We start from the raw sequence: 14,146 nt of genomic DNA, 5'->3' as shown, positions 1-14,146 counted from the left end.
TCCACTTTGGTAGGCAAAATAGAAAAGCAGAGTATTTTTTAAATGGTGAGAGATTGGGAAATGTTGGTGTTCAGAGGGACCTGAGTGTCCTTGTACACGAATCACTGAAAGTTAACATGCAGGTACAGCAGACAATTAGGAAAGCAAATGGTATGTTGGCCTTTATTACAAGAGGATTTGAGTATAAGAGTAAAGACGTCTTACTGCAATTATATAGGGCCCTGGTGAGACCACACCTGGAGTATTGTGTACAGTTTTGGTCTCCTTACCGAAGGAAGGATATACTTGCCATAGAGGGAGTGCAACGAAGGTTCACCAGACTGATTCCTGGGATGGGGGGATTGTCCTATGAGGAGAGATTGAGTAGACTAGGCCTATATTCTCCAGAGTTTAGAAAAATGAGAGGTGATCTCATTGAAACATACAAAATTCTTACAGGGCTTGAAAGGGTAGATGCAAGGAGGGTGTTTCCCCTAGCTGGGGAGTCTAGAACCAGGGGTCACAGTCTCTGAATAAGGGGGTCACCCATTTAGGACTGAGATGAAGAGAAATTTCTTCACTCAGAGGGTGGTGAATTTTTGGAATTCTCTACCCCAGAGGGCCGTGAAGGCTCAGTCGTTGAGTATATTCAAGACAGAGATTGATAGATTTTTGAATATTAAGGGAATCAAGGGATATGGGGATAGTGCAGGAAAGTGGAGATGAGGAAGATCAGCCATGATCTTATTGAATGGCGGAGCAGGCTCAAAGGGCCAAATGGCCTACTCCTATTTCTTATGTTCCCCAATGGCTCAGCTTGTTAAGGCAGTGAATAGTTGCACCATGCAGACTGTGAAAGTCCCAGGTGTAATCTGTACATGTTAAACTAGTGGATTTCATCCAGGGCAGTGGCGAGTGTGCTGCAACTGACCTCTGCTCGCATGGTTTAGGGAAGCAAAATCTGACCAGGATGCCCAGACCTGATATTATCCAATGACCTCCAGTGAAAGTGGATATCTGGATGTCGGGTTAGAACAGGATTGTACTTGGCTGTGACGTCCCTTGGACTCCAATAGCCTGCCAACAATCATTGTCTGGGGCTTACATTTGTGCAAGGTACAGGAAAGCAACCACACCTGTGGAAGCATACCTCAAACAGTCAGTGTCGACAGAAAAGGAAGAGGTGAGGGGCAATAACTGGTGGAAAAAAAGGTTAGAAAAAAGAAAAAAACACAAATTAAACTAAGAAAATAAATGCAGGGTTAAAAACATTAGATCACTTTTAATCATGGGTGTCTTTATTTTCAAAAAAACTTGAAGCCATTAAGACGGCTGTTAAATGCTCTCTGCTCTGCATCATTTCTTAAAAATAGCAAAGCCATGATATTCAAGCTCATGCTTCTACAGGGAGGGGTCCTGAGACAACAGGCGCAGAGTGCTGTAGAACTCCAGACACAGACTGCTATGTCAAGTATTGGGGAGGAACACAAATAGTTAGCTAAAGACAGGTGACAGACTCCGCATGTTATTTTTAGCAGAATAACTAGCTAACTCAGCCCAGCTGCTCATTAATGGAATTGGTGCAATTTATATTAGCTCCAGGTAAGTGGCAGCATTTGCAGTAGTTTGTTTCATCCATTTTTTTTTAAGGTACGCACAAGCAATGCCTTAATCGAAGGACTTTATTCCAATAATACATTAAGAGCATCATTTAAAATGTATTTTTAAATTATATGTGCAGCTCCTTCTGATGCCATACTCAATGAAATGCTCATTTAAACAAAGCACAGTAATAGTGTGAAGTGATGCACTTTGGGACGACTAATACGGAAAGGCAGTATAAGAGACCTTGATGTTCATATCCCCAAATCCTTAAAGGTGGCAGGGCAAGTTGATACGGTGGTTAGAACAGCATCTGGGTTACTTGGGTTTATAAACAGAGGAATAGAATATCAAAGCAGAGATTGTGCGAGAACTTTATCAATCACTGGTTAGGCCTCAGCTGGAGTATTGTGGACAATTCTGGGCACCACACTTCAGGAAAGATGTAAAGGCCTTCGAAAGGGTACAGAGGAGATTTACCAGGATCTTACCGGGGATGAGGGACTTCAGTTATGAGAAGAGGTTGGACGAGTTAGGACTGTTCTCCTTGGAACAGAGAAGGTTAAGGGGTGACCTAATCGAGGTTTTCAAGATGATGAGAGGTTTTTAAATAGAGTAGAGAGAGAAAAACTATCCCCTCTGGCTAATAGGTCAATAACCAGAGGTCAGAGATTTAAAATCATGGCAAAAGATCTAAAGGGGAGATGAGAAATGTTTTCACCCAGTGAGTTGTCAGGATCTGGAACGCTCTATCTGAAAAGATGGTGGGAGCGGATGCCATAAATAATTTTAAAAGGGAGTTGGACAGGTATTTGAGGATGAGGAACTTGCAGGGTTACGGACAAAATGCGAGGGTGTGGGACTGAGCACCTCCCCAAAGAGCCAGCACAGGCACGATGGGCCAAAAGGCCTCCTGTGTTGTAAGTTTCTATGATTCTAATGATAGTGTATTAATATTATTAATCTGATAAATTCCAGCTTTTAACTTCACAAGACTAATTAGGTCCAAAGCAAAATGTACTTACACCTGTCGTGAAAAACATAAATTATACATTTAAAATTCAGATTACTAGAATAAAATGATAATCTGCTTTTTATTCTTTCACAAAATTTTTCACACACTGACTGAAAAACACATTTGTATGTAGTCTGAAAAGTACAAAGTAATGGACCAGAGACATAGGCAAGTCATAAAAATTAACTTTCCAAGTGCTAGTTGATCAGAAAAAATGTAATGAGCCTGCTAAAAGGGTCAGTGTAGCGTACTTAGATTATTTTTCTTGTTCACAAGGAGACAACAAAAATCAGTTGAATTAGGATGAGATTTAATAACAATCGTCACTCTGTATATTCACATGCTGTATGTTAAAAAAATGATTTGTATCTGGTCTTTTCTCACAGTCCATCTACTGAAATATTGCAGAAATACATGAAGGCATGTGCAAGAGAGACAATATCCAGGTCAGATCACTTGGGAGTCCTATTGTATGCTCTCTGGTTATGCTATCGTATGATTAGATATTGGGCAGCATGCTCACACTCCTGAATGGAGACTACTTATAGGAGTGATAAATACCACTAAATCCAAAAGAATAAAGGTAGATCTGAAATTTGTAACAAGGATCTGCACTTCCAGCCTGTAGCATGGGTGGTTCACCATTGCGGACATCACTGGAGTCGGCATGCAGGGCAGGAAGACTGAACTTCTCAAAAATTGCCATATAAATTTAAGATAAGCTTATCATTCTCCTTTCAAAAAACAACTCATTTATATAAAGCTCATGATGTACACAGACATATCAGTGTGCTTAAAGACTATGCCTGGAAAATTACTATTGTGAAGCTTGGGGAATCCCAGTAATCTGTGGGAATAACCTTACGGCTGCTCAAAGTGATGAGGTATCTACCATTCGACTGCAAATGTTAGATGTGACTCTCCAGTGTAGGGAGGGGATCAACGATGCATGAAGGCGGTGCTAGTTGTAGCCACTATTTTTCCAGAAACCTACTGGGCCCCTTGTCTAGATCTTCTGAACCCAAGAATGAAGTTAACAACTGCTGTGAAATAAACTCTACTTCTCCCCAACCGCCCCGCCGCCCCCCGCGGGTGGGTGCCTGACAGTAAGGGTAGGAGAAGCCAATTTATGAGGCATGCCTGGAATTTCTTTTGAAGTTCTAATGGTAATATTTCAATGTGTTGCCCAAAGAGATTTTCTTTTAAATGTGATTCCAAAGAGGTTTTCTTGCAGGTCGATTGGGATGCCCCAAAATTCTAAGCACAGCCCAGACTTGTCACTGAAACAAGTCACTGCTCCATTAATCTAAACATTTCCTTCTGGATGAACTTAGTCCAGAATGCTTGATAAATCACAGTTCTCATTTGGCCATTGGGCATTAATTTTCTTACCAAAAATACTGAACTTTTTCAGGGCATGCTGCATTCTTCTGAAAGGATGATTTGCTATGCTGCATTTATGTGATAAATACCACCTAGGAATCAGACAAGTGAAGTGAAAAGGGGCCCCTTGCTTGAACTGAGCAGCATTCGCCAAAGCTGCTTTGGTCAGGGTCCAAAAGTGTAAAACTTGTAGCAATCAGTCTACCAGCTTCAGAATATAAATCAGGCCCGTCAGGATTCCTAAGGACTACAAACCTCATTTTGAAGCCATTTAGGTATTGTATTTATTAATGCGACACCAAGAAAAATGAGTGCTATAGTTTCAGGACTGAAGTCTGCACCTGAGTGTATGAAAAGAAAATGATGTGTCCAGCAGTTGGTACCAAGTCTGGAGCAGTGTTGGATCGAGCTCTGGGGAATGAAGTGGGGCAAGTGGAGCATGTTTCAGTGGGAGAGCATTTGGGAAACAGTGATCACAATTTCATCAGCTTTAGAGTAGTTATGGAAAAGGACAAGGAAAAAAATTAAAGGTGAAAATACTCAACTGGAGGAGGGCGAATTTCAATGAGTTGAAAAGGGATCTGGCCCACATTGCTGCAGGAGTTCCTCAGGGCAGTGTCCTAGGCACAATCATCTTCAGCTGCTTCATCAATGACCTGCTCTCCATCATTATGTCAGAAGTGGGGATGCTTGCTGATGATTGCACAGTGTTCAGTTCCATTCACAACTCCTCAGATAATGATGCAGTCCGTGCCCACATGCAGCAAGACCTGGACAACATTCAGGCTTGGGCTGGTAAGTGGCAAGTAACATTCGTGCCACACAAGTGCAGGGCAATGACCATCTCCAACAAGAGAGTCTAGCAGTCTCCTCTTGAACTTCAACAGGCTTACCATTGCTGAATCCCCCACCAACAGCAACATCCTCGAGGTCAGCATTGACCAGAAACTTAACTGGACCAGCCGCATAAATACTGTGGCTACAAGAGAAAGTCAGAGGCTGGGTATTCTGCGGCGAGTGACTCACCTCCTGACTTCCCAAAGCCTTTGCAGCATCTACAAGGCAAAAGTCAGGAGTGTGATGGAATACTCTCCACTTGCCTGGATGAGTGCAGCTTCAACAACACTCAAGAAGGTCGACATCATCCAGGACAAAGCTGCCCGCTTGATTGGCACCCCATCCACCACCTTAAACATTTACTCTCTCTGCCACCGGCGCACCATGGCTGTGGTGTGAACCCATCTACAAGATGCACTGCAGCAACTTCTTTGACAGAACCTCCCAAACCTGCGACCTCTACAATCTAGAAGGACAAGGGCAGCAGGCGCATGGGAACACCACCACCTTCCAAGTTCCCCTCCAAGTCACACACCATCCTGACTTGGAAATATATCGCCATTCCTTCATCGTCGCTGGGTCAAAATCCTGGAACTCCCTCCCTAACAGCACTGTGGTAGTATCTTCACCTCACGGACTGCAGCGGTTCAAGGCGGCGGCTCACCACCACCATCTCAAGGGCAATTAGGGATGGGCAATAAATGCTGGCCTCATCAGCAATGCCCACATCTCATCATCCCATGAATGAATTTTTAAAAAATCATGAATTGGAATCAAAAATTGGCAGGTGAAACAGTAAATGAGCAATAGGAGGCCTTCAAAGGGAAGCTAGATCAGGTACAGACTAGACACATTCCATCAAAGGGGAAATGAAAGGCATCCAAATCTAGAGATCCCTGGATGACTAAAGATATAGAGTATAAAATGAAACACAAAAAAGAGGCTTATGATAAATGTCAGGTTCATAATTCAGTAAAGAACCAAGCTGAATACAAAAAGTACAGAGGAGAACTGTAACAGGAAGCAAGAGGGGCAAAGAGAGTGCATAAGAATAGATTAATGGATAACAGAAAAGGGAACCCAAAAGTCTATTATAAACATAAATTGTAATACAGGAAACTTTGGTTTATCCGGAGGTTATATGTCCGGAATACTCGATCTAACATCAAAAATCAGGAGCCGTTTTCTATATGTTTTTTTTAGTTGTCGTTGCTTTTTTTTCCCCCAGTCAAGCACTGCAAGGTCTGTAGCTATAGCAACAGCTTCAGCTACAGACGCTTGCAGCTGCAGCCGACTGTTGGGTTTGTTGATTCACACGGAGCTTCTCAGTTCCGTATGTTTAAACATTAACTCTGGTATGTCCGGCACTTTTGATGTTACGGCACCAGCTCGGTCCCGTCCGTGTCAGAAAGTTTCCTGTAGTAAAAGGGTTGTCAAAGGAACGGTGGGGCTGATTACAGACCAAAAAAATCTTGTGAAGGATGAGGTACCAAATGAGTACTTTGTATCTGTCTTCACTAAAGAAGAGGATGCTGCCAATGTCACAGTAAAGGAGGAGGTTGTAGAGAAATTGGATAGGATAAAAATAGATAAAGGAGGTGATGCGCCATCAATTACTCAAAAGACTGAAGTTGAGCGAGTAACAATCAGGCTTTTATTAACTAAAGAATGAAGGTCTTGTCTCGAGTGGTCGACCCGTCCAGAATACTAAGGGACTGGGAGGTAGTCACTTATATACCTGGAATAGTGGGAGGAGTCAGCCGAGGCATGTCCAGACCTGTACCTAGTGGAATACACATACAGACACAGACAGGTATGACAGTGGTTTACCACAGGAGGTACTTAAAAGGTTGGCAGCACTCAAAGTAGAAAAGTCACCCGGTCCGGATGGGATGCATCTTAGGTTGCTGAGGGAAGTAAGGATGGAAATTGCGGAGGCTCTGGCCACAATCTTCCAATCCTCCTTAGACATGGGAGTGATGCCAGAGGACAGGAGGATTGCAAATGTTACACCTCCGCTCAATAAATGGGAGAGGGATAAACCCGGCAACTACAGGCCAGTCAACCTAATGTTGGTGGTGGGGAAACGTTTAATCCGGGACAAAATTAATTGGCACTTGGAAAAGTATGGGCTAATAAATGAAATTCAGCACGGATTTATTAACGGCAAATTGTGTTTGACTAATTTACATACATAGGATATACAGCAGAAACAGGTCATTTGGCCCAACCAGTCCATGCTGGCATTTATGCTCCACTCGAGCCTGCTCCTGTCTTTACTCATCTAAATCTATCAGCATAACCCTCTATTGCTTTCTCCCTCATATGCTTATCTAACCGCTTCTTAAATGCATCTATACTATTCGCTTCAACCACTCCCTGTGGTAGCGAGTTCCACATTCTCACCACTCTCTGGGTAAAGAAGTTTTTCTGAATTCCCTATTTGATTCCTTGGTGACTATCTTATATTGATGGGCTCTAGTTAACTTGCTTGAGTTCTTTGATGAGGTAATGGGGAGGGTTGTTGAGAGTAGTGCGGTTGATGTTATGTATATGGACTTTTAAAAGGCGTTTAATAAACTACCACTTAATAGACTGGTTAGCAAAATTGAAGCCCATGACATTAAAGGGGCAGTGGCTGCCTGGATACGAAATTGGCTAAGGGACAGAAAGCAGAGAGTAGCGGTGAACGGTTGTTTTTCAGACTGCAGGGAAGTGTGCAGTGGTGCCCCCAGGGGTCGGTGTTGCAACCACTGCCCTTTTTGATATATATTAAATGACCTGGACTTGGTTATACAGGGCATCATTTCAAAGTTTGCAGATAACATGAAACTCAAATGTAGTAAACAGCGAGGAGCATGGTAACAGACTTCAGGAGGACATAGACAGACTGATGAAATGGGTAGACCCATGGTAGATGAAATTTAATGCTGAGAAGTGATTAACTTTGATCGGAAGAATGAGGAGAGGCAGTATAAACTAAATGGTACAATTTTAAAGGAGGTGCAGGAAAAGACAGACCTGGGGGTGTACATGCACAAGTCTTTGAAGGTGGCAGGACAAGTTGAGAAGGCCGTTAAAAAGACATACAGGTTTCCATATTTAAGATATACTTGCTCTCGAGGCAGTTCAGAGAAGGTTCACTCGGTTGATTCCGGAGATGAGGGGGTTGACGTGTGAGGAAAGGTTGAGTAGGTTGGGCCTCTACTCATTGGAGTTCAGAAGAATGAGAGGCAATCTTATCGAAATATATAAGATTGTGAGGGATCTTGATCGGGTGGATGCGGGGAGGATGTTTCCACTGATGGGTGAGACTAGAACTAGGGGGCATAATCTTAGAATAAGGGGCTGCCCTTTCAAAACTGAGATGAGGAGAAACTTCTTCACTCAGCGGGTAGTAAATCTATGGAATTTGCTACCCCAGAGAGCTGTGGAAGCTGTGACATTAAATAAATTTAAAACGGAGATAGACAGTTTCCTAGCTGATAAGGGAATTAGGGGTTACGGGGAGCGGGCAGGGAAGTGGACGTGAGTCTAGGTTCGGATCAGCCATGATCCTATTGAATGGCGGAGCAGGCCCGAGGGGCCGTATGGCCTACTCCTGCTCCTACTTCTTATGTTCTTATCCTAGGTGGTTTAAATAGAGGCATAGAATACAAAAGCAAGGAAGTTATACTAAACCTTTACAAAACAGTGGTTAGGCCCCAGCTGGAGTATTATGGTCAATTCTGGGCACCACACTTTAGAAAGGATGTCAAGGCCTCAGAGAGAGTGCAGAGGAGATTTACTAGAATGGTACCCGAGATAAAAGACTTCAGTTACGTAGAGAGACTAGAGAAACTGGGGTTGTGGTTTAAAGTAATTGGCAAAAGAACCAGAGTCGGCACGAGGAAAAAAATTACGCAGTGAGTTGTTGGATTTGGAATACACTGCTTGAAAGGGTGGTGGAAGCAGATTCAATAATAACTTTCAAAAGGGAGAAATACTTCATGTGGAAAAGTCTGCAGGACTATGGGAAAGAGCAGGGGAGTGGGGCTAGTTGGATAGCTCTTTCAAAGAGAAGGCTCATGGGGCAGATGGCCTTCTTCTGTGCTGTATCATTCTATGATTCTATAAGGCATGGCTACCAATGATGGGGCAAAGGAAGAAGGGAATGCACACAAGGCCAGAGTCAGAGGATCGGTGAGTTTGGGGAAGAACTGAAATGTGATACCAGATGAAAACCACACACTTCCAAGACTCCTATATTGCACCAGACTCTTATGGTTAGTATATCAGCGGTTTCTTCCTTCGTTTTGATAACAGCCTATTTATTTGTATGTGGTAGATAGAATGAATGAGGATGAATGTATAAAAAATTGAATTTCAAATAATCCAATGTTAGGCCATACATGCCAACTTGAAAAAAATGCTGGGGGTTAAATTCGATAGCCGCTGAAAACAGGCGCGGGGATTGTGATGAGCGATTAACCCGCACCCGCTCAGTGTGGCGGAGGCAGCACGCCCACTTCCAGCTGCGTGCTCATTTCCATGATTGTAGTGTGCAGCCAGCTGTAACCGCGCTATTGATTGGCTGCCCGCATCAGCAGGAGGCTCAAAATCGTGAGAGGTTAGTACCGCTTAAAGCCAGCCGGCAACACAAGGCCAGCATGCACCTCTTAAAGAGGAGGTGCATTGTGGCTGGAGCAGGTGGTGGAAGTCGTCGTAGATTCTAACCTGGGAAACACTCAATAATGGAACAACATGGGAGAGAGCGGGCTCCAAGGTTTTCTGATGCTGCAGTGGAGGCCTTGCTGGAGGAGGTGGAAAGGAGTAGAGATGTGCTATAGCCACAGGAGGCTCTCCAGACAAATGCTCAGAAGGCAGTGGGAGCAGATAGCCGTGGCGGTCAATGCCAGGAGCCAAGCCCCGAGGACCTGGATGCACTGCCGCAAAAAATTCAATGATCTCACACGACTGGTCAAGGTCAGTGAATGCATCTTCAAATGCCATATCCCACCAACTGCACCACTAGCCTCAGCAACTGCACAATGCACCAAACACCCCCATCACTCACCTACCAACAATCTGCATCAATCAGGACTCATACATAACATTCACAGCTTCACCTCACCCTCATACAATTAACACTGCTGCAAACCTCACACCCACATCTCACAGTTTGCACACACTGCCAGCTATTCAACCATGACAGCCACATCACCCAAACAGATTGCATCACACTCACTGACACACTTCCCTCTCTCTCGCAGGAGAATTCCTCCCTGAACACCCTGGGTGGAAATATCCTCCCGCTGAGAGCCCTCCCCCCCACCCTCCTTCTCCTCACCATTCTTCAGCAGCTTGTCCTGCTCTGCATCCCCTCTGTTCATTCTCCAAGCTGTATTCCAAGGGGAATGCCTACTACTGCACCCATGTCTGTTAGCTAGTGGTTTGTGCAGAAGCCTTGAAGTCAGAAAAAGTCCTTCAGCACCTGCCACACCGCTCCCTGTAGACTTTAGCAACTTTAACAACTATAGCAGCCACCAAACACTTGTAGAAGTGTAACAACAGCCAGTACAAATCAACCAGCAACTTACGTAATGATCCCTTTAAATAGCGCTGGTGGGGGGTCCCTCATACTGCTGAACACATGTTCAACTGTGCGAGCTTGAGAGGTCGTTAGCTGGAGCGTTAGCTCCAAAATTGCAATGCTGCCGTCAAATCAGCGTGACATCATGCTCTGCCTACTCTGCATACTTCTGGCGGATGCTCACTGTGTGAACGCTAACGCCCTCACTAACATGGCTTCCAACGCGACTCACACCAGAAGTGCGCGCGTCCGTCGTGGATGCCATTTTGGATATCCAAAGGCACTCATAGCACCCAAAAAACAGGCGCTACGGATCAGAATTTTGCACCTGCTGCACTCTGGTTAATTTTACAACTGGTATTTTCATCTATCCAAAGCAATAACAGATAAAACAAATCTTACCTTAAAATCTGCCAGTTGCTGATTGATGACATCAACTTCCGTTCCCACCATCCCTTGCAATTCTTCACCCTCTTCTGTTTTGGTTAAGAGGCTATTCAGTTCTTTGAGTTTTTCATAGAAATCTTCAACACGTGCCACAGTCATCTCTACTTGCTCTTGCTTGTCTCTCCCTCGTTCCAGTAGTTTACCACATTGCTTGTTCAAGGCTTCAAGCTCTCGTTTCAACCCTTGTAGATCTGGACTGCCTTCCACCTCTAGCATCTGTTTGCATTCTTTTTCTGAAGTTTCAATATCTTTCTTCAATTCTTTGAGTTTTCTCATAAATTGCTTAATGTCATCAATCTGTGATTGCAGGCTGTCCAGGTCCCTCCCAATGGGACTCATGCTGTCCAATTCGTCATCCAGGTCTGCAAGGTGTGAAAACATTTCTCTGACACGGTTCTGGAAATGTCCGATTCCTTGAAGTCTGTTTTCCATTGACAAACAGCTTTCATCCACTCTCTGTTTTACATCGCCATATTCTTGCTGAACTACTTCTGCTTGCTGCAGGAGCGGTGATGAATCTGCACCTTCAGGAGCATCTTCTACTAGACCTTGGGCGACATCTCTCAGATAGTCCACTTGCGGTTCTAAGATCTGAAGAGCTTCCTGCCGTGTCCTCAGCTTTTCCAAGTTTTTATTACTGTAGGCCTGTGGTCCAAGAGCATCATATATTTCAAGCTGCTGTTTGGTATTATCAAGTTTCTTCTGAATGTTTTTCAGGGAGTCTTGGAATTCCTTTAACCTTTGGGCCATTTCCTCTATTGATTCACTTTTGGCTTGAAGTTGCTCTGTAATAAGATCCATCCTTTGGTTTATATCTGTTTTTTCCTCCCTAATATCTTCTTCATCGACCTGACAGGAATCTACAAGGATGTCAGCAGCAGTGTTCATCATCTCCAGCAGTGAACGGTGTTTTTCCACATCATAGTGTAGATCTTTAGCACTAGCTAAAGAGGTGTTCTGTTGTGCTGGGTCAATGGTGATCTCCAGTTCTTCAATTTTAAACTCACATTCTTCTATCCATGGGAGCAAGTCTTCCACATACTGTCGGTACTTCTGTGCTTTCTGAAGGCAGTCTTTGAGTTGAGAATGTCTGCCTGCTGCCTGCTTGCTTAGCTCATCCCACTGTTCTTTAAGGGTTGACAACTGACTCTGAAGGTTTATCTTTTCTTCTCCAGGTTGGGCACTTCGAAATAGAGACTCCCCTTCAGCAAGGATCATCTCATAGGAGCCCGAATGCTGATTCAGGCTTTTTTGGAACTCCTCCTGCTCACTTATCTGAGATTGTAAAACATCAAGGTTTGCAGACACAGGAGACCTCGGAGTATGCTCACTGCATTTACAATCCAGCCACAACTTAAGTTCATCAAAAGTTTGTTGGAACTGCTGAGAACTGGCCAGAGTTGTTTGAAGTTGGTTTATGCGATCACCTGTAAATAACAATTAAAAGCAACATGTTATTTACCAATTAATTTTGAAACATACATAAATAAGGTAATATTCTCCAAATTTTCCACAAAATGTAAACAATGCAAATAGAGATTTTAAAAGCACTACAAATCTGGAATCGAAAGCAAACCTGAAAGTGTAATAGTAAACAAAGTGTATTTATTTGCAATATTTAATTAATATTGCTGGACCAGCTGTTCTTTTTCTATCCATTGTTTTTCATATTTTTCAAGTTTGTAAATAGCCAATTAAATTCTAAATAACTTGAGGCTGTGTTAGCTAAAAAAAAAAAAAATAGGGAGAAAAAATTGAGTTGCGCCCCCTTTGGGGCGCTAACTTTGCCGGGGCGCTACAAAAAATTTGCACCCCTGCAGCCGAAATTGAATGGTAGCGCCCCAAGAAGTGGGGCGTTACTGTAAGTGCCCCGCCTCCCTCTTGGGGCGCTGCGAGGGAATATTGCGGTGCTACATGCCGCAGCGCGGTACTGCAGGCCTTCCTCCCCTTCTTAAAGGGAAGGGGCCTGGCGCAGCGCGTCCTGGCGCCCAGCTGGACCACCAGGGATTGGGAGTGCAGGCAAACGAGCCCAGCACTCAAGAGGAGTGCCGGGCTCACGGACCGCAGCCGGCACCCCGCGTGGTGGGGGGTGGGGGGACTTCCCGGGGGCCGGGGACGGCAACGGGGGCAGGTGCTGGTAGGTGGCCAGCAACAAAAATGGCCGTCCGCCATCTCCCCTTCAACTAGCACCGCCCCGGCCGCAGGTAGACCACCCTGACCCCGTCGGACATAGCATCCAGTGGTAAATCGGGGGGGGGGGGGGGGGGCGCGCCACCGAAGATCGCAGCCGGAGCGCTGCGCATGGAGATGAGGTCATCGCCGGTGGCGCAGCGCCGCGGGGTGCTAACGGTTACCGCCGCCACTAACCTCCCGCTGAATTTCGCGGGAGGTGCTGGCACCGCCGTGCCCGGGCGCTGGTTGCTTTATGCCCCGTTAGCGCCCTCTTAGGGTGCTAATGGGAGGCACAAAGCAACCGAATTTTTCCCCCATAGGGTTTATTGCGTTAAAGGACTACAGCCCACCTTACTATTAGAATACTTTATGCACTATCCCCCAATGGAAGTGCCGGTCTCGTGCATGCACTGCGCATGCGCGGGAAACCGGCACTTCCGTTCCCCTGAAAGAAGGGGTTAAGAGGTGGAACGCATGCGCAGGAGAGGCAGCGCGTGCGCATCGAACTTACGGTTTTTTTTGTAGGTTTTCCCAGGAAGGTAAGTCTCCAGAAGTTAGACATGTAAAAAGCAGTCGCAAGGTCTGCTTTTTACAAGGTAAGTGGTGAATTAATTAAAATTAAAACTTTTTTTTTTTTTTTAAAAACACAGGTTTATTATTTTTAAATACTTTAAAGAAAGGTAAGTTTATTTTTAGCCCCGTTAGAAAATAAAATTATTTTTTTCAAAAATTTAAATTATTGTTTAAAATAGTTATTTCATGTAATTTATAGTTTATTTTAAAAATGTGATTAAAAATTTTTTTTTGTTTTTTTTTTGAAGATTTAGTGATGTTTTGGGGCTTATAGTAATTATAGGTTTGACAGAACTTATGAATGAAGCATTCCCTGCTACCAATTGGCTCTCCATGGCCCACGTGATCCCAGGGGACGCATCGAACGAACTGCACCCCTGGGATACGCAAGCGCCGGCAGTTGGAGGAGGCCCAGGATCGCAATTCCACGGGGGCCCACAGCTCAACGGCCGGCGCGCTAGGTAAGTGCAGGTCAGGGGCTTGCACCCACGGGAAGCCTCCGACCCAAATTTCTGGGCCAAGTAACATTCCTGTCATTAATGAGTGTATAATCCAATTTATTATTG

General features: G+C 44.5%; 1 protein-coding gene across 22 annotated transcripts in view; it reads right to left on the bottom strand.

Annotated features, from left to right (window-relative positions):
* Nucleotides 1-14,146, bottom strand: part of macf1a (microtubule actin crosslinking factor 1a) — a 628,388-nt gene that overhangs the window by 126,614 nt on the left and 487,628 nt on the right. For all 22 annotated transcript variants that reach the window (XM_085962506.1, XM_085962516.1, XM_085962528.1 and 19 more), the window contains one exon: nt 10,791-12,262. In XM_085962506.1, the coding sequence (XP_085818632.1) occupies nt 10,791-12,262 (1,472 nt within the window). The remainder of the gene's footprint in view (nt 1-10,790; nt 12,263-14,146) is intronic.

This window comes from Somniosus microcephalus, chromosome 20 (assembly GCF_052327205.1).
Source record: "Somniosus microcephalus isolate GS21.2 chromosome 20, FLI_Smic_1.0, whole genome shotgun sequence".
NCBI classification, from domain to species: Eukaryota; Metazoa; Chordata; class Chondrichthyes; order Squaliformes; family Somniosidae; genus Somniosus; species Somniosus microcephalus.
This window is presented reverse-complemented; position numbering and strand designations above follow the sequence as displayed.